General features: G+C 45.3%; 1 protein-coding gene across 3 annotated transcripts in view; it reads left to right on the top strand.

Annotated features, from left to right (window-relative positions):
- Nucleotides 1-21,444, top strand: part of LOC119186352 (acetylcholinesterase) — a 94,701-nt gene that overhangs the window by 54,325 nt on the left and 18,932 nt on the right. For all 3 annotated transcript variants that reach the window (XM_075890340.1, XM_075890341.1, XM_075890342.1), the window contains 4 exons: nucleotides 1,435-1,568; nucleotides 2,706-3,031; nucleotides 10,275-10,497; nucleotides 15,423-15,627. In XM_075890340.1, the coding sequence (XP_075746455.1) occupies nucleotides 1,435-1,568; nucleotides 2,706-3,031; nucleotides 10,275-10,497; nucleotides 15,423-15,627 (888 nt within the window). The remainder of the gene's footprint in view (nucleotides 1-1,434; nucleotides 1,569-2,705; nucleotides 3,032-10,274; nucleotides 10,498-15,422; nucleotides 15,628-21,444) is intronic.

Raw genomic sequence — 21,444 nt, 5'->3', positions numbered from 1 at the left:
TGCGTTTCAAGGAAGCCCCAGAAAACATTCTTGACATTCTTGAGTGGGCAATCTCGGTAACTAAGTGGAACAACGCATGCCGAGAAGCAGCCGGCAATTTTTTTTTCGGGAGTGGGGCACATGTTCGAGTTCTTGAAAAATTATTTTTTCGTTATTTATTCACGGTAAAGCACCTTCATCAATAGAAATTCGGGAGGGGGGGGGGGGGGCTTTAGGGCACGTTTTTTGGCCACGGGCTTGCCGACGAGAATGCCGATGAGCCCCAATTCATAGCATTTACTTAGGTGACGTTACGCGCGTTACATTACCCACATCACGGCAACTGAGGGCGAGACAGCGGTAACTCCGGTGGGAAGGCACTGTATTTATTTTTGTAAACGAGTTAGCGCAGGTGTACTGGTCCTATGAAACTCGTGCAAAACCCGATCATGTCCCCTAGCAGAATGGAAGTGGAAGCCATTCTCGTTGCGCAGGTCATTAAATAGCCACATACTGGCAATAGTCAAACTGCGCTTTGTCGGTTCTACGTCTGGATAGGAGATGATATACTAACGTGACTGAAAACAATGTGAGCAGAAACGCCTGCTAACTCAACCGGTTCATCGGTCAATGATATACGTCGTCAAGCCACTTTATCTACCCTACTGAAAAAAATGAACTACATGCGTCCTTTGACAATGCTAAATAAACTAGCAACCTGAGGGCATGCACACTTAAGACAGCCAAGCTAACAAGTATGTAAGCGTCATGCCAGCCATCTGTCTGCTACCTGTTTCTGCAGTGCTCATTAACAAAAGTAGTAGAATTACAACTTAAGTGGTTGCATAATGTGTCTTTATTGTGCGTAGCGGAATGGGAAATCAACCGTGAATTCTGCATGGATGCACATGAAGTATTGCGGGTCCAAAAAAGTAATGAAAAGCCCACAACTACACTGTTCCGGTGAGAGTGCACAGTTGTATGCAAGCTCAACGCTACGATGTCCCTCAATGAGTTCACAGTTCTGGCCGGAAATATTTATTTTTTATTGACAACAATACTGTTCACAATGTTGTAGGGGCCTGATGGCGTGGGATAGCTTGTTTCCCAGAAGACAAATGCAAGGCCAACCTCACTAGTGCAGCAATTTTTACCCTGTTTGAACATAAAGGAAATTATCCAACGGGCCACTCTCTATGAATGCATAGAGGTACCCCTTATTTTTTGCTTTCTAAGCACAAACTTTCTGGTTTCACATCACGTTTTGTGAAAAAGTAGGTCATCTCGTTATTACACTTTTTGTTTGCGGTAGTTTTTTTTTCATAATAAACCTAAGAGGAAACTTATTGTTTCTGTCTTCGACTTTCTCACTGTAAACCGCCCAAAACGAACTGCACTTAGCTCGTTCGAGGTGTCTGCACAAGCCTTCTCCATTTTTTCCTTCACGCAACATAGGTGGACCACGTGGAAGTCCGCACTAAAAGTGGAAGCACAGTTCGTGGATTCCGGTCTTATGTAGCGAACTACCGGATCTACACATTCCTTGGCATTCCTTACGCCCAGCCTCCCGTGCACAACTTACGCTTCAGGTGAGTTTGTGTAAAAAAGATCGTTCTGCGTATTCTATTGCACACTATTTCATTTGTGAGTAAAATGCAGTTACTACCTTGTTAGACAAGTAAATGAGCTCTTACGAAGACTTTTAACATTCTGAACTCACAAAACTCAAATTTAGAAAAAAAAGCTCAGTGGCGGTTCTGAGCTGCTATCCAGGAACAAAAGGTTTTTTTTTAATAAAGTAAATGACTTCTTTTGAAAAAAAAAAGTTGAACATGAATGATGCTACTGTTCTTACGACACTTGTATACGTGATCTCTAAGAAAGTTTAATCGCTACGACATTGTTTATTTACAGATAATTTGTGCTCACAAAATGATACTTTAATATGTATTACTGAAAACATAGTCGCAACAGGCTCCAACATGTGATACAAGCAGGCGAAAAGATAACTAGATAGAATTCACCATATCGTAGACGCAACTATTGCGCTCACTTTCAGCAATAAACAGCTGAAGTATAAAAGTCTATTTAATGCTGCCTCAGAATGTTATTCACGAAAGTGTTGATCAGCTTTCCTTTAAGAATCCCTTCCTTTGTTCTCTACAAAGTATGGTGTATGAGAATACCTGTTATATGTACCTAAAACAAAGCGTAAAAATTTATGCTGCGGGATGCGATTGCGTTCTTATTAATTTGTGAGTGTCTATTTTTCCGGCCTAGATATTTCGCTGCTCATGTTTTCGTCAGTATTTGGAGTGTGTCATCTTTGGGTAACGAATATGCAATTTATCTGAATTCTCTTTTCTCGTGCTTACTTCGTAGACTAAGTCGTCAAACATGCTGTTTCTTGTTTGCTGGGTGCTTAACGTCAGTATTTCGAGTATTGAATACATGTGTAACGTGTCCATTGTTCAACGCCACTTGCATGTCTCCGCGCGTACTTGCACTCTCCTCTTTCGAACATGTATCCTGCTCCTTTCCTCCAAATGCTTTAAATGTCAGTACAGTGGTATGTTTGAACAAATTTACTGAAGCACGGGTGGGAAGAAAGTATTATAGACAGGAAATATGACATGGTTCCCTCCGCGAACAGTAAAAACGTACAAAAATCAGGGATATGGACGTTCCAAATCTCAACTGTCACGCGTCCTCAATTGACGCCGCAGGCTTCCACTGCCGTACAGTGAAAACTCATCTGTGGTGCCTGCCACGCTAGAGTGCCCTCCGTGCCCGCAGAGGGGTTGGTTCTCGCCCATAAACGAAGGCTGGGAAGGAGCCGAAGAGTGCCTGCACCTCAACGTGTGGACGCCGTGCGCCGAAACCACCACGGGAGGTGGTTGCGCAAAGCTGCCCGTCCTGCTGTTCCTCTTCGCCGAGGGTTTCCAGACGGGCAGCAACATGCGCTTTGACGGCTCCCTGCTTGCTGCCTCGCAAAACCTGGTCGTCATTGCTCCAAACTTCCGCATTGGCGTGCTAGGCTTCTTCCACAAAGGTGACATACTTCCGACAGAAGATAATTATAGTTACTGCCAGTGCTACTGAAAGCCACGTGATTGGCATCAAAAACAGGTGTGACCTCAAAGGGGCCCTGAAACACTTTTTCAAGTAGCCGTGAAACGGGCTCACTACAGCAACCTATTGTCTCACGAATTGAACACTGCCAAAATATTTAGAGTCCGTCCAGTACGAGCGAAGGTACAAATAATTGTAGTATGTTGCAGTTATGTACTCTTTTCTCTTTTAAAGACGAAAGCGCTCGAACCTAAGGATGGAGAGTTGGCATAGGAAAAAAAAAACACGTCACATGCACCTCACGACCTTAAACACTTTGCGCGAACACTCGTGGACGAGTTGCCGCTTTTCGCGGTGACATGAGAAAACGACCAAGCAGGCCATGCTCAAATCAGACAATGCCTGATACAATGGCTGTGACAAGTGGGTTTTGAGCTAGTAGCATCATTTGCTCATTAAAAAGAACGCAATTTTATGTTGAGTTTGAGAAGTTATGGTGAATCCCAGGCCTCGTGCTGCGATATATTATTTGATTCGCGTGTTCTCGGGGCCTCTAGTACCGATTCGCAGCGTTTTACCACTATGCTCAAAAAGTATCAAAGGGTCAATTTAAAGGGACACTGAAGTCAACTATTAATTTCACATTGATTGCTGAAATGATGGTCCAGAAACCTCGTAGTGTTACTTTTGTGCAAAGCAAGAGTCTATTTTGAAATAAAACCACGTTTTAGTGCTCCGCATCGGGTTAGTGCACTTCAAATTACCCGCTTCAAGAAGCGGACTGACCGGACCGTATAATGTCACTGTTGTCATGCACAACGTTGCCCGGCTTTACTACGATAGTAGCAGAAGAATGAAAGCAGCGGGAGGCACAGCAGCAACAACGGCCATTGATCGATTTCCAGCCATTGGCTTCGAGATTGTAGACGCTTGTGTTTCAACTGCGCCCCACTAGATGGCACCACATGTTCCGTGTAGCCCTGTAGCCGTGTAGAGTTAGAGGCGCCTTCGTCGAGGTCGGACGTGTTTTTGGAGAGCTCCGGAATGACAGCTACAGATAAGTGTTTTTGCATGTTTCCAGCTTGCCTCTGTATGTAGCGTTATGAGAACGTAAGGCGCTAGCGTAAAGCTTGATTAGGTCTAGTACGGTGTTTGTTTTTTTTTAGTATTCTGTACTGTGTCTTTTTTTTCTCCAGCCACCACGTGGCTGAGGCCTGCGCGTAGACCGACCACGTGCATGCGCAGGTGCTGTGAAGTGTAGCGTATTTATTTAGTATTGTGGTTCTTTTTGGCTTAGACCAGTGTATTTTAGTACAGTTTTCTAACACGTGGGCATCGGTAAACTGAGCTAGCCATGGTCAAAAAGACCGTAAAGTGTTCAGAGTGCGGGATAGGGTGGAAGGTGGAAATTAGTGCGGAAGAGAAAGCAGAAGATGACGCCAAGTGTAGACAGTGCGAGTTCGAGGAGAAAATGAAAAATATGATGGCGGTCCAGAGTGGGCTCATGGAGAAAATCGCAGAGCTGGAGAATACATTGGCGAAGGAGCGAGAGAAAACGTCAGCCATGGAGGAAAGGCTCCGGGCAGCCGAGAAGGGCCTATCGAAGGTCGTGAAGGGGAGCGAAGACGCAGGTGACGGCGGAAGCATTATGGCGACGACCCCCCGTGCGGGAGAGATGAGGGAAACAGGCATGACAAAGGCAGATACATTGGCCACAGGGCCCAGCTACCGGGAAGTAGTTTTGAGGGAGGGAGGGAGCAAACCAGCAGCCGTGACTCACGCTAGTCACCTAGTCAGCAGCCAGGTGCAGGTTTCAGAAGGAATGTCTGAACAGGTCATCATCGCCGGTGACTCAAATTTAGTCCGATGCGCAGCGGCAATCAAAGAAAGGGTGAAAGGCGACAAGAGAGTTGCGATAGGGACGTTCCCAGGACATACGCTGGGGACAGTAATGAGTCAAGCGGGTGAACAACTCGCAGCTAAAGCTAACAATCGTAACCTCGTTGTAATTGCGGGAGGGTTAAATGACGTCCTGAAAAAAGAATCGTCAGGACTAGCGACGACCTTGGCGAAAGGGGTGGATGACATGCGCACCGTGTCCCCCCAGGTGCAAATTGTAGTATGCACAGTACCGGAAGTACCAGTACGCAACGTCAACCTGCAAAGAGCGGTAGTCGACGCAAACAAAGAGATATGGCGAATTAGTCGAGAGAAGGGTTTCGAGGTAGTGGATTTAAACAGGGAAGTGCACAGGTGGGGTGGATTCCAAAGAGACAAGATTCATTTCGATAAGAGGCTTGGACACGAGGTGGGCTGGCGACTGGCAGGACGCGCAGTAGCTTTTTTGGGGGGCTCACGGGCCCTTCGGAGTCCGGGGTAGCTCGTAACAGGGAAAACAACCAGGAGGACGCTTTGACAGGTAGAATTGCGAAAAACCAGAAAAAAGGTAAAAGAAAAAGGAAAAAGGCGCGTGTTGCAATTAGTTACATAAACATGCAGGGTGGCAGAAAGAAGGCAAAATGGTTAGAGATTGAGGAGCAGTTAAACAAAGAACAGATAGGCGTGTATGCGGTTACAGAAACACACCTTAGAGACTTGGAAGAGCCACCACATATTAAAAATTATGTTTGGGAAGGGTGTAACAGGACCATATCGGAAAGGAAAGGTGGGGGTGTAGGAATGCTAATTCACCGCGGAGCCAAATGGGTTAGAGTGAAACAGACGTGTTCAGAGCACCTCTGGGTTCTGGGCACAGTAGGTGGAAAGGAAACGTGGCTAGGGGTAGCCTACTTGTGGACGGGGAATAACTGCAGAGAAAAGAATCAGGAGATAGTGGATTGCATGAGTGCGGATATTAAGGAATTTGGTAATGGGGCCGAAATCATCCTTCTAGGGGACATGAATGCCCACATACATGACCTTGACGGATATTCAGACACCAATGGGAAGTTATTACTAGATCTTTGCGAGCAACATAATCTGGAGATAGTTAACACGGGGCCTAAATGTGACGGCCAGATCACATGGGAAGTCGGAAACAAGCAATCAAGTATTGATTATTGTCTCATGACTGAAGGATTTTACCACAAACTGACAGAAATGAGGATAGACGAGGAAGGCATTAACAGCTTGGGTAGTGATCATAAACGAATAACATTACAAATGGGATACGAAACTAAAAATATGAGCATGGAATCAAAGTCTGGCAGCTCGTATTTAAATGACAAACAAATAATAAATATAGCCGCAAGAGTCGAGGAAGAAGTAGGCGAAATACCAGGCAAGGACTGGGAGTATAGGGAGCTGTTACATCTAATGACGAAGGCGATAGGGAAAGAGAAGAAAACCGTTTGCTGGAAAGGAAAAAGGAAGCCAAAAAGTTGGTGGAACAAGGAAATCCGGGAGGCGATCGAGAAGCGACGCGAAGCATCACGGGAGCATAGAAAGGCAAAAAAGGAGAAGCGGCCGCAGGACGAAGTCAAAAAAATATGGGAAATATATTTGGAGAAAAAATCCCTTGTACAGAAATTGGTAGAGGCAAAAATTAAAGGTGAAAGTGAACGCTGGATGACAGAGATACACGAAAAAAAGGAGGCCGCGCCTAGGATTTTTTGGAGCCACATAAAGGCGCTAGGTAGGAAGTCTGTCACAACGCAACAACATATTCTAGATGAAGGAGGAAATCAATTGGAAGGGTACGAAGCGCTAGGTTACATCCAAAAAGTAACAGCCGATTCGTTTCAAAAGAGCGTCCAGGGGATCTCCCCGGTGAGTAAAAGTGTGGCGGAGAAAGCAACAGAGGAAGAGCTAGTACTAGATAATTTCAACTGGAAAAAGGCCGAAGGAAAAATTCCAAAGCGCACTGCCGCGGGTTTAGATGGGATTCCCGTTAGCCTCATTAACGAACTAGGACATAACACTAAAGAAGCATTGTTAAAAGCAGTAGAAAAAAGCTTAAAGGACGGACAAATACCGGACAGTTGGCGACAAAGTAGAATGAACTTAATCAGGAGGTTATAAAGGCAAGGGAGAAAAGGACAAGATTCGCTCGTATAGACCACTAACCATTACATCGGTACTATACAGGTTGGCGATGCAAGCAGTAAAAATGAAAATAGAAACATGGGCCGAACATAACGATATTTTGGGAGAACTTCAGAACGGATTTCGAGTCGACAGGCGGTTAGACGATAACCTGTTTGTTCTCACTCAGTGTATAGAAATATCTAAAATAGAGAATAGGCCCTTGTACGTGGCTTTTCTAGACATCACTGGGGCATACGACAACGTTAATCAGGAAATTTTGTGGGATATATTGAAAGGAATGGGCATGGGCGACGACTGTATACAGCTTTTGAGGGAGATATACCGAGAAAATACAGTTTGCATAGAGTGGGAAGGAATGCGCAGCAAAGAGAACGTTGAGGTTAGCAGGGGTCTGAGACAGGGATGTCCTTTGTCCCCACTGTTATTCATGCTGTACATGGTGAGTATGGAAAAAGCGCTAGAAGGTAGCAACATTGGTTTTAATCTGTCACACAAACAGGGCGGCATGATGATTGAGCAGAAGCTTCCAGGTTTATTTTATGCGGACGATATCGTCTTATTTGCGGACAGTCGAGATGATATACAGCAGCTGGCGAATATATGCGGAAGGGAAGGTGAAGCTCTTGGACTAGGATTCAGTGTAACGAAGTGTGGTTTGATGGTATTCAATGATCCCTGTGATCAGACGGTGTCCATACAAGGCCAAGAAATACCGAGGGTAAGTGAATACAAGTACCTTGGAGTATGGGTAAATGAGAGTGATAGATACATGGAGGTACAGGAAAAAGCCTCGGCAGCAAAAGGAAAGAGGAATGCGGCAATAATGAAGCACAGAGCGTTGTGGGGATACAATAGGTATGAGGTGCTTCGAGGTCTGTGGAAGGGTGTAATGGTTCCAGGGCTTACTTTTGGGAACTCAGTGGTGTGCATGAGGGCAGAGGTGCAATCGGGAATGGATGTAAATCAAAGGACTGTGGGACGCCTCGCGTTGGGTGCTCACGGGAAGACGACAAACGAGGCTGTAAAGGGCGATATGGGGTGGGCAGGTTTTGAGGCGAGGGAAGCGCAGAGCGAAATAAGGTTCGAAGAAAGGCTAAGAAATATGAAGGAGAGTAGATGGGCAGAGAAGGTGTTCCGTTATTTGTATAGGAAGAGCGTGGACACACAGTGGAGAAAAAGAACTAGAAGACTCACTAGTAAATATACGGCTGGTATTGTGAGCCATATGTCAACAAAGAGCGTTAAGGGAAAAGTCAGGGAGGCGGAGAGGATTTACTGGACGGCAGCTATGGAGAAAAAACCGGCTTTGAGTAACTACCGAAAGGGCAAAAATGAAATAAGGAGGGAGGCATTTTACGATAATTCAAGGGGAAGCGCTTTACTGTTTGAAGCGAGATCGGGTTGCCTTAGAACGCGTAGTTATAAAGCAAGATTCAGTAAAGAAGAAGAACAATGCACATGCTGCGGGAAAGATAAGGAAACGGCGGAGCATGTTCTGATTGAATGTGGAGATATCCACCCAGGTGTACGTTTGGGCACGAGCCTAGAGGAAGCCTTGGGCTTTAGGGACAACAATGGAAAGCTGAACACACCCGCGATTGAAATAAGTAAGAGACGATTAGAGTATTGGTGGCAGAAAATTAGAGAGAGGGGACAAAAATAAATATTGGAAAAATAAAATATGGACAGTGTGCCGTAAATGGCAGAGAACTTAAGCTGAAAATTTACCTTTTTTCCATTAAGATAGAATTTATCGAAGTAGAGGCATTAGGCCAACATAAAAAAAGGAAAAAAAGTTTTTTTTTTTTTGTCGAGCCTGGTGGCATACTTGTCACCACCCCGTTATAAAGGGGACGCTCATAGCATCCATCCATCCAGCCCCGTGAAAATTACTTTAAGCGCGTCCTGCAGGATTGAAATAAAGTTTTTTTATTCTATTCCAACCACTCGCGTAATTACTCATAGTAACCTCCGGTGATTCTTTTTTTCATGAATCAAGCAGAAATAAACAAGCAATATTTTATTGCATCTATTAATGCACGGAACGTTCTTTATTGAGTACACTTGGATCTATTACTAGTGGTTATTGCAGGTGGTTCATCTGATGTCATCGGGATCATTTTAGAAATGTCCTACTGCGGCGCTTGTGTTCTTGTGCATTTACTTTAATATTTCAATAAGTAGGGCACTGATGTTGATACTATTGTTGTTTTAGATGTTGACATACATTTCGCTTTCACATTAACGTAAATTGTTGTTTTGCCCCACCGCGGTGGTCTAGTGGCTAAGGTAATGACCCGCAGGTCGCGGGATCGAATTCCGGCTGCGACGGCTGCATTGACGACGGAGGCGGAAATGTTGTAGGCCCGTGTACTCAGATTTGGGTGCACGTAAAAGAACCCCAGGTTGTCGAAATTTCCGGAGCCCTCCACTACGGCGTCTCTCATAATCATATGGTGGTTTTGGACGTTATATCCCACATATCGATCAATAAATTGTTGTTTGACTTCAGTGCCCCTTTATGGAAGCTTCGTTCTATTGTAACAAAGATGATATATTACTTGAGGGTAGCAACAAGTATCTTTTATTGCTGAAGAAAGTACCATAGCGGGAAAGTTGATTCTAGATAGATTTGTATCCTACAACTTCCCTTCTGTTCAAATACCAGTATTTATGTTGCTTGCACTTCATTTTTGTTCGAACACCTGATTTGGGCTTGGCCGTAGCCATGCCTTTCTGCTGATGACACTCAGTCTGTAATTTCAGATGACGATCCTATGTCAATTCTACAGCAGCGTCATTACCTTTAATTGCTTTTCTCAAGATGAACTAGCGTGTTATATGCAACGTGTACTAGTAGACACCAAAAATTAGTCAAGGTCCCAAAAATGACCTTCGCGTGGCCCTAATTTGCCTGTTTGGTACGTGCATGCCTGCTGAGCTTTAATAATGAATTGCTACCTTCTACATATAAGCCTTCTGTCATCATATTCGCCGTCTTGCGGCTCCTTAATGTGAGAGATAAAAATGCTCGTTCAGTCGCTTCCTGCTCCTCCATACCTATTTTTGATGCTTCTTTTTTTCTGAGCGTAAAAGTTTTATATTAATGGTGTTGTTATGCAATATATCCCTAAGTTGAATAATTTTGCAACGTGATATTTCATTGGTTTTTCCAGACGGGTATGAGATGCCTGGCAACCTTGCGTTGCATGACCAGGAGCTGGTGATAAAGTGGGTAGAGGACCATGCAGACCTATTTGGCGGAAACTGGAACAACACAGTACTGATGGGTGCCGCTACGGGTGCGTGGTCCATTGGCGCACACCTTGTCAGCATGAACCCATTCTGGCGCTGGCGGATGCAGAGGTTGCTCTTTCACAGCGAGTCCCCTTTTCGGAGGCAAGCATGGCCGTACAATGACGAATCAATTGCCACTTTTCAACTACACCTTTTTGTAAAGTAAACTGGGCTGGATAGGTTTTAGGGCTTTTTGGTAAATGTGCAGCGTATACGCATAGACTAACCTAGCACAAGTACGTGAAGTAATAGACAAGTAGTGTTGGACACAATTGGACGAGATTATTTACTTATACCTGATAGAAAAGTACAAACCAGCCTTTGGATAGTGTATGAACACTAATTAGTATAGCTAAAACGTTCGATGAACGTGACTGAGATGCATAGACAGATACTATGGCAGTCCAGTCAAGTATTACTAGGGATTATTATGTGTAGGGTAGGGTGGGGTAACATGAAGTACTGTGCAAAACGCGGCATTTGGACTTTGCCAGTCTCAGCACCTAATACAAAAATATTTTTCTTCGTTTTTTTTTCATTTCTATTTTCCTGCGACAGGTGCTGGTCCTTGTCGACCTTTTCATGTGTAAAAGTTTACGACCACTCACGGCGTTCACGAGGGAAAAATTAGGCGGCTGGTGTCAGTATATGTTAATGACACGTCTAAAAGGGTTGAAGCGGTGCTCGGCCAAATTTCCGGATCTGCGCGTTAAGCTACTTTTGCGTCAGTAAAGGAACGCAAATATTTATTTTATTACTTTACACTACGAGCTACATAGCAGCAAAACGTTAGTTTGTCGGTGCACGGAGACAAAGCAGAACATTTTGTATTTCTGGCATGTGAGAGGTTTACAACGCTACAAAAATGCATCCAGTTGCCTTAGAAAGAGTCTTATTATTGCACCATTAATTTTTATAATATTATACTTTCTTGATTAGGAGGGTTAGAATATACTAAGTATATTATATAGAGTTTTCTTATGGGCAAAGGACATGAAAAGCACTGATTGACGTTCAGAACATCACTCTCTTCATTTGCGCCGCATCAAGGTTTCTTCTTGTACCTGAGGATGCTCTTAAAAGGTGCACAAAGAATGGTGAAATCTCTAAGCCAAGCCGTTTAGGAATACGTCTCGGAATGAAGTTTAAACAACTTTTTTCCAAATTCGTAATTAAGAAAAGACAAGCGTAATAAAATATGAATATAGCACAGTTTTATATTGATTGCCTCGCCAATCCGAGCGTATGAAGTTAAAAGCCACGAAACGCCAGAGTAGTACCGCATGAAAACGGTAAAAACAGAGGTGAAGAAGATACGTCAAAACATACCTATAGTGTCTAATTGTTGAATTATTCACGAATAATTCAATAGTGGTTAAACGAGGTGCAAACGTTCAACAAAAGACAACATTAGCAGAAAGAAAGAGTGGTAGTGCTTGATATGCAAGTATTTTTGAGGGAACATAACACCGCGTTATATCTATAGATTTCATTGCGTGGAGTTTAAAGACAGCCTCCATAATCCTGTGTGAAGGCTCACAAAGTCAATTTCAAGTTCTTTTTTTTAAAGCGAAAACTGAATGAATGTATTTGTTTTCACGTCTCGTTTTCCCCCGCAGGTCCCGTAGGTTGCGGCAAAATGAGAAATTAGCAGCATTTTTTAAATTATTTTTAAAACAATATCGTATCTGCGTGCTTGGGCTGAGCAGTTCAACACCTGACTCTGTATGCTACGACTGTGCATAAAGAACACACATAAAGAGCTCTGCATAAATGTCACCACCAACACTCCTCTTCTTCTATTGTAGCCGAAGCCAATTGATTCAGCGGTTCTAGGACACCGGGTCAACATTGCCATGCGTGTTATTTAGATGTGTTCAATCGCAACCGCAAAGACTGGTTACAACCCTCAGCGAATACGGCTTCGCAATGCTTCAGAAGCTTCTGGATTATCTAATATCATTCCGGGAAGACCACACGTGGCACGTGGATAGCCTAGAACGTACGAGACCACCAGTGATCACACTGGAATCTTCGACAGCACGCGAATAACAACCGTTGCGTCGTACCGCACTGCTTGTCAGTTCATCGACAGTTGACTCTCTGTTTACCGCTATTAGTCTACAGTGCGTATTACTGTAATTTGAGTTTTCTTTTGCACGACACAAGTTCACCCAAGTAAAGGAGTTTCGCCTTTAACACGCTGATGGCTGCATTTGTAAACATCACGACAATATGCTTAATATAAATATTTGAAACGCCTCCATCCTAAACATATAAAATTGCTTTTTAAGAAATACTGGACACTGAGATAGTACTCGTTTTGAAAAAGACGCGCATTTCTGCTGAAGAAGTTATAACATGGGAGTCAGCCTCAAGTGCATCCTCAGTACATCAGATGAAAAATGATCGATTGGTACAAAGCCATCAATGGGTAATATTTGCAAAGCTGCTACACATAACGTCTGTAAATAAGTCCGACGACGCTTCAATACCTACGGCAAAGAGGTTGGAGGAAAGTTCGCCTGAAAACAGCAATTTTATTATTTGCGTTCGAAAGGCCGTGCGTTTGCTCTCTGTTGAAAGATTCAACATGAAATCAATAGTACAAGGAACGGTATGTTCTTGAAGAAAAAAAAAGCTTATCGCTGCACACTAGTTTAAAGGAAACTAAAGCACCAGCGCCCGGTAAAACGTTTTTTGAAATGATGGTAGTGTTCATGAGTTGCCCATTTCCAAATGATATATGTTTAAAAATATATCGGGTATTGTATGCCAAAAGCATTCTCTTATTTTGAAGGGAGCCGTAGTCGAGAACTCAGGAAAATTTGATAATTGGGGGTTGCTTAGCGTGAGCTGGCATCACACAGTACATGAGACTTCAACATTTCGCCTCCATCGAAGCGAGACCGCCACTACCGGAATCTGACCGCTGACCTTCGGGTCAGCAGCCGAACAACGTAAACGCTACACCATTACGACGTACGAAAGATATATCGTGAAATACACAACACAAGTAAGGACGGGTACACAGGAAGAGGTCACACACAATGCTTCTCTTCCTGGGTCTTCCATCGTTACTTCTTTTGTGTTTTTCTGAGGACTCATCAACAAGGTCAAGTTCGCGCTGTCAAAGAATAGGTGTTGTACTGCCTCAATGAGATCAAGGTATCTAGTTTTTTTGTATGCAGCTTATAGCTTTTTTGTATGCAGCTTATAGCTAGCACACCGCCATTTCTGTTTTACATTGGTACAAGGGTACACGGGCTTACGGAAGTTTACTAAAATGAATTAATTATGCCCATTTAATGTTGTTTCATTAACTACACTAAAGATTACGTCCATGCAAGGTAGAGAGAAATATAAGAGAATAAAAAAAACGCTTTAACATATGCTAACGTACCACGGCTGTATCGGATGGTTGCCAAAAAGGGATGAAATTCGCTTTGACTACAGGTGCATTATAACAATACACACAAAAAAACTAGAAAAAAAAGTCACCATAATATGTGAAATATTTAACATTCACTAGAATGACCTATGCAATGGTATATCGGGCTAGAAAGGTGAGACCACTACTTCTGAACCAACTTTTATGGTATCCTGGTGTCATAGATTAGGGTTTTGTAAATGATTGGCTTTAATGTTAATCGAAAACATTCCGTAGTCAGACGTCTACATGAGCTGTAGAAAATACTGATGTGCTACCTTCTTGTCCATCACACTTACGCTTCTTGCTGGCGGCTCCCTCGATGGGGCTCTCTCTTCTGTTTACGGGTTGTATCCACAACACCACTGAGAACTCAACAAATGTAATAAAGAAAGTTTTTAAGCGAGTATGAGATTTTTCATGAAAGAAGCATGTGTTAAGAGAGAAACACATAAGCAAGATAGTCTTTTGGTGCATTAGGGGTCTGGCGCCCCTCAGGTCGACAGAGATGACAGCCTCAGAAACTGACGAAATGACTGTACTGAGTGTTAGCAGTATACGGAACGTTCGAGGGGCATATGGCTCGGCTGGCGAGCAGTAATTCGGCTAGGTGGGTAAGTGAGCAGAACCAATTAAAGACGCTTTTGCTGGCATAACCGGGCCTGGCCGAGGTAAGCCTCAGCCAATTTTTTGATAGGGTGCTCTGTTTCTGGGCTTATCGGACAATGGCATAAAAGAATACATTTGCACTTGCGTTTTACAAAAGCCACATGTAAACGAACAAACATTGCTGGTGCACATGGAATCTTTGTCTGAGAAGTTTGGTGTCGGCTAGCAACATTTTTCAATTGTAGTGTTATGTCCTTCGACTGTAATTCATAACGGACGGTTGCAATTATAACCAGTTGTAATTTATAATGGGCAGATGTTTAAACTGTAAAGCAACACAATCGAACTGCCACAGCGCCTCCTACCCAAAGCTTTTGCCTTACTTCTGTCACATCGTTTGAGAACAAGCGAATAAGTAACATTTAAAAGGCTTGTATTGCAACGTGTTTGTAAAGCTGGCGAAGGCAGCAATTGGTGTATTCAAAAAACGTTTTCTCGGTGGGTGAAAATGAGCCCGAGAAAGGAAACATCGAACAAGCCATACATGCTGTACACGGATGGCAGAAAACAGAGCATCGGTCGTCAAAAATGTGATATGCGGGGAAGTGTGCCGGCATTTATACACGTGTCTTCGAACACTCGAGCCTTATCGAAGGCGCACCCGTGATCTCTCGAATAAACATGACTATTCGCGCCGTCATTCCAACAGTAACTGAATGAGTGGAAGCAATCACTAAGTTTTTGAACAATGTGGTGAATTTTGCACCGAGCATCAGCCCGATCACATCAAAAGAAAGTAGCAAACACGCGTAAACTCCTACAAAAATTCCTGAAAAGAACACGCCGGCCTCAGACGCTACCTTTCTCGGTGGGCCTGTCTTCTGCATTGTGGGCTTTGTGCTTTTATGTCGACAGTGAGCTATGTATTGGGAATCTTTCGCTTTAGGTGCGCAATTGCTCGGAATCTACTAATAATGAAAATACGCAGAATCCACTCTGCCAGCCCGTCCGCCTTCGCCGATGCCATTGGCTGCGGACAAAACCAGAGCTCTTCCAAATGCTTCACCAATATGCCGCTGGAAATCGTGATGGAAGCCGGACGACTCTTTCCTTTGGGGCCCTACTACGAATCCCGATTCTTGCCGCAGGCTCCATGGCATATGGCCCGCCGTTTCAACATCATCGAGAAGCAGGTGGGTGTATTTTATACCTATACTTACTGTAGTAAAACCGACGCAGGCTTTCAAACTGATAAAATGTGGTAGCAGTTACAGGTACCAACCAAATTGGATTGAAACAGACAGATCACGTGGTGGCAAAAAAGTCACAGCTCTACCGCTAAGGCGAACGCGAGAGCAACACATCGGAAAGGCATGCGCAGAATGCCAAGAAGATTAATACGTGCTCCACGTTTCGCACGCACAAATGACGCACGAAATGTACTCATAGGTACAGATGAACTTGAATAGGCGTCTGAGTTGTTGCTTCGATGAGTGTGAAAAGCGTGCCCTTGTTACTCACGGAGCCAGTGCAACGATGCAGGGATATTTGTGTGCCCAGTAACTACAACAGAATTGTTCCGGTGAAAGCCCAAGGCTAGACAAGATATACGATTGTCCCTACCGCAAGACAAGCGCAGGTGTGATTGTCCACCCTACCCCCTCTCCGTGGGGCTAAGTACACGTGGGAATGACAGAGAGAGAGAGAAAGAGAGAGAGAGAGATTGACTTTATTTAAACATATCCTGAGGAGGCTGAGAAAGGGCCACTCCAACCCTTAATTCAACCTGGAGGCTCCGCCCGGGATGGCGCTGGCAGCCCGGGCCCTCTGGAGCGCCTGTAGTTGCTGCTTGTATTCGTTGCTCTTGAGGACTTCCTGCCAAGCCTGTTGGGTATTCAGTTGTGCTGCGCTGTGGGTAGGGCACAGCCAAAGAATGTGTTCGCAATTGCAACAGGCATGGTGGCAAAAGGAGCATGTGGGTGGTGGGTCGGGGTCGACTCTTTGTAAGGTGGACGTTCTTATGTACGAACGTTTTTGCAATCTTCTTAGAGTTAGAGCTTGTGCTTTGTTAAGTTTTGGGTGCGGTGCTGGAAAGGCACGTCTTTGTCCCCGGTAATGTGAAGTGATCCTTTTGTATGTGAGTGCTTTGTCCTGGCTGCAGAGATTCTCGTACTGCTCACTCGTCGAAGGGTTGCTATCCGCGGCGCGGCGTGTGAGCTCACGCGCCAGGCGGTTGACCTCTTGGTTCGGATTGCAGTGGTCGAGTCCCGGTGACTGTTCCATGTGGGCTGGAAACTAGGAGACGTAGATTTGAGCTTTCTCTTCTTTAATAAGGGTTTCTTTGCTCTCGTACTTACTTAATGCGTTGACGGTGAAATTTCCAGTGCTGCTAGCTACTAGCCCAGCCGCGAACGTTCGTGCCGCCGTCTTAGAGTCAGTGTATATTGTGGAGTACGCTTGGCAGCTCTGCAAGGCTAGCGCGATCGCCATTTCCTCTGCTTCGTGGACATGGCTTATTTGGACGGTTGCCGTGTTTATGAGTTTTCCGTCTATATAAACGAACGCTATGGCAAATGCCTCTCTGCCGTAGTAGCGGGCGGCATCTACGAATAGCGCGTGCAGCTGTGTTTTTTTTTGCCTTGTTTATGAGCGCCCTCGCTCTGTCCTTCCTTCGCCTTTTTTTGGACGTTGGGTGAACGTTGCGGGGGATTGGCTCAACTGTAATGTGTTTCCTCACGTCATTACCGAGTTGGGTTCTTTTCTCTGGTTGAGAAATGGGGCAAATGCCTGCGTCTCTTAGGGTGACATGGCCTGCCTGCGTCAACGACGGGCGTGTGATCTGTGCCACTCTCTGAGCCTCAAAAATTTCTTCGGCTGTGTTATGCAGACCGAGCTGCTCGAGTTTCTCGTTGCTCGTGCTATTGGGCAAGCCGAGTGCCGTTTTCAGTCCCTTGCGGAGCATGGAGTCGACCTTTCAGATTTCAGCCTTTGTAAGTTTCAGAAACGGGAACGCGTATGCTACGTGACTTGCGAGAAAGGCGTGATACGCATTCACGATGTTGTCTCCTAGGAGGCCTGCTCTCTTGTTGCCGAATCTGGCAATGCCTCTTGCAAAATTGTTCGTGCTTTTTTTAAGGCGCTTAAGTGCTTCCTTTTTGTGGCCCTACTTGGCACTTAACGTTAGCCCTAGTACATTACCCGTATATACTTGCGGTATCGTTTGGTTGTTCTCAGCTTTGAGCAATACTTGATGCTCATCTTCGTCCGAATTTCGTTGAGGGTGAAAGGGCGTTAGAGTATATTTAGTGGGGAGAGTGCGAGTCCAGTTGGCTTGAGAAATTCTTGGGTTGTAGTCAGTGCTTGTTGAAGGATTCCTTTCAAGGCACCATATGAGTGGCCCCATGGGACCCATATGGTAACATCATCCGTGTATATGGCATGGTGCACGGATGGGATTTGAGCAAGCTTCTCCGACAACCTGTGTATCACCACATTAAAGATCAATGGCGAGAGCAGTGACTCTTGTGGAGTGCCGATATTTCCAAGTCGTTCGGGTTCGCCACATTGTTCTCGTATGCGTATGGTGGCGGTTTGGTTCGCCAGAAAGGCTTTAATGTAGTTGTATAATTTCTCGCCTAAGTTCATGTGTGATATTTTACCCAGTATGTGTTCATGTTTTATGGCGTAAAAGGCCTTGGCGAGGTCCAGGGGTCATATGGCTTTGGGCGTGTGGAGGAGCCCGTAACATATGTATTTTCTTAACATCAACATGGCGTCCTCTGTGGACAGTGCCCTGCGGAAGCCAATAATGTGCCGAAATAGCCCATTGCTCTCAATGTGGTCCATGATACCTTTGAGTATTGCATGCTCAACTACTTTTTCAACGCAAGATGTGAGTGATGTAGGCCTTAAGCTTTCGATGCTCAGCGGTTTCCTGGTTTCGGGATGAGCGAAACCTTGGCACTACGACATTCTTTTGGCACGGTACTCGTTTCCCATGCCTCATTTATCTTTTTATAACAATTATATTTGCTTTATCGTCTAAATTCCATAACAGTTTATTGTCGATGCCATCTCGCCCTGGCGCCGATCTGCCATTGAGTTGCTGTGGAGCGTACGGTATTTCAGCTTCGCTGAATGGTTCGTCTAGCTTTTCTTGCGGTCGACCTCGATATGAAGGATTTTTGTTTTCTTAGGCTAGTGCTTTGCTTTCCAGTGGGAGATATTTTTGGCATAACGTTTTGAGGAGAGCTGGGATTCACCACAATCCTGGACATGCTTGTGCACCAATCGTTTAATTTGCAGCTGGGTGCCGCCTTTGGTGGGCTTGTCGCTTTCCGCCATAGGGTGTTTGAGCTGCCCCCCTTTGCTTCCCCTCCGCATTTCGCCATCTGCTTCGTTACATGTGTTGTTCCACTGCTGGGCGCAGAGCGTTTTGGCGTGAGAATAGATTTCGCTGCAAAAGTCCACGATTTTTATGCGTGTCTGTTGAGCTTTTTTTTACGCCAGGCTTCGTTCTAGTCACGCTTTTTCTGCAGCAAACTGGCCAGGTGAGAGTCCATGGACTGAATAAATTCATCAGTGTCAACTTCTTTGGTGACCTCATTTGTTGCCATTTTTAATTTATTTAAGAGGACTTCATATGATAGTTCTGTACTGCCCTTCTGCTTTCTTATTCTACAGAACTGGTATAAGTCTTTGATTTTGAATTTTCTTGGCGCTTTCGCCTCGTTCTCAGCGGTAATTTCTAGGATGCAGTGGTCGCTACCAACGTCGTCGGCGAGGTTATCCCAGGTAGCTCTGACGTTCTTGGCGAAGGTTAAGTCAGGCACTGTGTCCCACTGTGCCGAATGACCTCTTCTTGAAGGGAGGACAAAACTGTTTATAAGCTGCAGGTCCAGCGCATTCGAACTTTTTGCTAACTTGGTGGTGCCTTTGCCTTCGCTTTTAATTATACTCACTCGGTGCTTCTGGCGTTAAAATGACCCGCTACTATGAGTGGACTGTCACCCACCATTTTCACCGCTGAGATAAGCAGTCTGTCGAAATCTCTTTTCTTATCTGATGGAGGATTGTAAACATTGAGCACAAAGATGCTTCTTTTAACAACCCTTTGTGATAAGATTTTCACCAGGACCGTTTCGAGGCCTTTTTTTGTATACAGGGCGTCCCTTTCGACGAACATTATGTCCTTCAGGATGAAGGTAGCCACTCATCGCGTCTTTTTCTGCTCGGGGTGCAGTGTCGGCCTGGCTACCCTGTACCCCTGTATGCCAATGCTTTTAGCAGTTTTGCTTCCTCCGCATTCCTGTAGCAATATTATATGCGGCTTCTTTTACAGGCTAGCAATAGTTGTGTTTGTGGTGCTTTGCGTTTCTGAAGCTGGTTACAGTTCCACTGCCAGATGTTAATCTCGTTATGGTCAGCAGCTATTTTGGCTTGGTAGCTTGTGTGCGTCGCGGCTCGTTACCTCCGCGAGATTGCGTGCTTTGACTGGTTAGTCTTTAGCTCGAGAAGCTATTACCTCCGCGAGATTGCGTGCTTTGACTGGTCGGTCTTTAGCTCGAGAAGCTATGCTCGGCACGCTTGCCGTAACCACTGGTTTGTCCGCTCTTAGGTTCTGAGGAGCAGCAGTCATGGGTGGGTTGGCTAGCATCTTCTCTAAGCTCACGAACCTCTGGTCAACTTTGTCAGTGTAAGCCTAAAAGGTTTCCATAAACTTGGCAAGCGTGTTCGCCAACATATCAATTTTGTCGTTGAGTTTAGTTATCGCGGACTCGGGATTTGTCAGTGGGGCTTCTTTATCGCTCGAGACCATCTCTATCTCCTCCGTCGTGTCGCTGTCGTTGTCTACGGCTTTGCGTTTGTGTGTGTTGTGGATTGTTTGTTGTAAGCGTGTTGTCGGTGGTGCCGGTGAGCTCGACAGGTTAATTTTGTGGCCACTCTGTAATCTAGCTATAGAGGCCCGGAACTCTTGAAGCTCCTTCTTGATGGCCCTGTTTTCTTGTTCAAGCGCTAGAATACGAGAATCGGGAGCATACTCTGGCTGTGCCTTACCTTTGGTCTGGCTACTTGTGCTTCGTGATGCACCTTTAACCCTGCTGATCCAGCAGCCATTGTTCGGCTGCTGCTGCTGCGTGGCTCCGGGTCTCGTTATCAATTGGGATCTGGAGCACTCCCGAGATGACAGGTGGTTTTTGGATCCCGACAGGGTAAAGGGTGCCCCCCGGAATGAGAACGTCATCTGAATCGAAAACGCCTTCTGGATCGGGAATGCCCTCTGGATTGGGATCTACCCCTTGAAGAAGAACAGTGATGGACGCTCGAGGCGTTCTCCCGTCCCGGTACCTGGTTGTGGCAACGTTCCTTGAACATGACAGATGTTGGTGCGTCTTGACGTTGTTGTGCTTGCCACTCTTGCTTTCTGCGTCTTCTTCTTCTTCTCAATATGTAAGGGATGTGGAAGCGTCTTTTGCATTCGCGATCTGTGGTGGTGTGATTGCCATCGCAAAGCTTACATTTCGGCTCGCAGTGATGCACACCGTCTTCTTGTAGCGTTTCACCACAGTTGTGACATTTATTGCTCGTTGAGTTTGTGTGCCGGCAAACATCGGCACGATGGCCGACCCCTCCGCACATCCTGCAAACATTGACTTGTCACTTGTAGAGCGAGCAGAGAACCATGGCAGTTCCGCACATCACTGTGCTCGGAACGCGCAACCCGTCAAAGAGGATTGCGACCACTTTGGTCTTTTAGGCGTGAATACACATTATAAGCGACCCCAAACCATCCACCGCCGTCGGCGGCGTCCGCAGTCTTCTCTCTATCTTTAAAAGAAAGAGGACTTGGCGGGCCGCAGCGCGACGCTCTACCGAATAAGCCACGGACGCGACGCTGATATCTGTGTCAGTAACGCGCCTTATACCCCCTCCCCGTTCGCTCGCTCCTCCGCTCTCCTCGCTCGCTGCAGCTGCGCGCGCACCCCTCTCTCTCGCGTGCCCGCCTTCTT

Source organism: Rhipicephalus microplus, chromosome 3 (genome assembly GCF_043290135.1).
Source record: "Rhipicephalus microplus isolate Deutch F79 chromosome 3, USDA_Rmic, whole genome shotgun sequence".
NCBI classification, from domain to species: Eukaryota; Metazoa; Arthropoda; class Arachnida; order Ixodida; family Ixodidae; genus Rhipicephalus; species Rhipicephalus microplus.
This window is presented reverse-complemented; position numbering and strand designations above follow the sequence as displayed.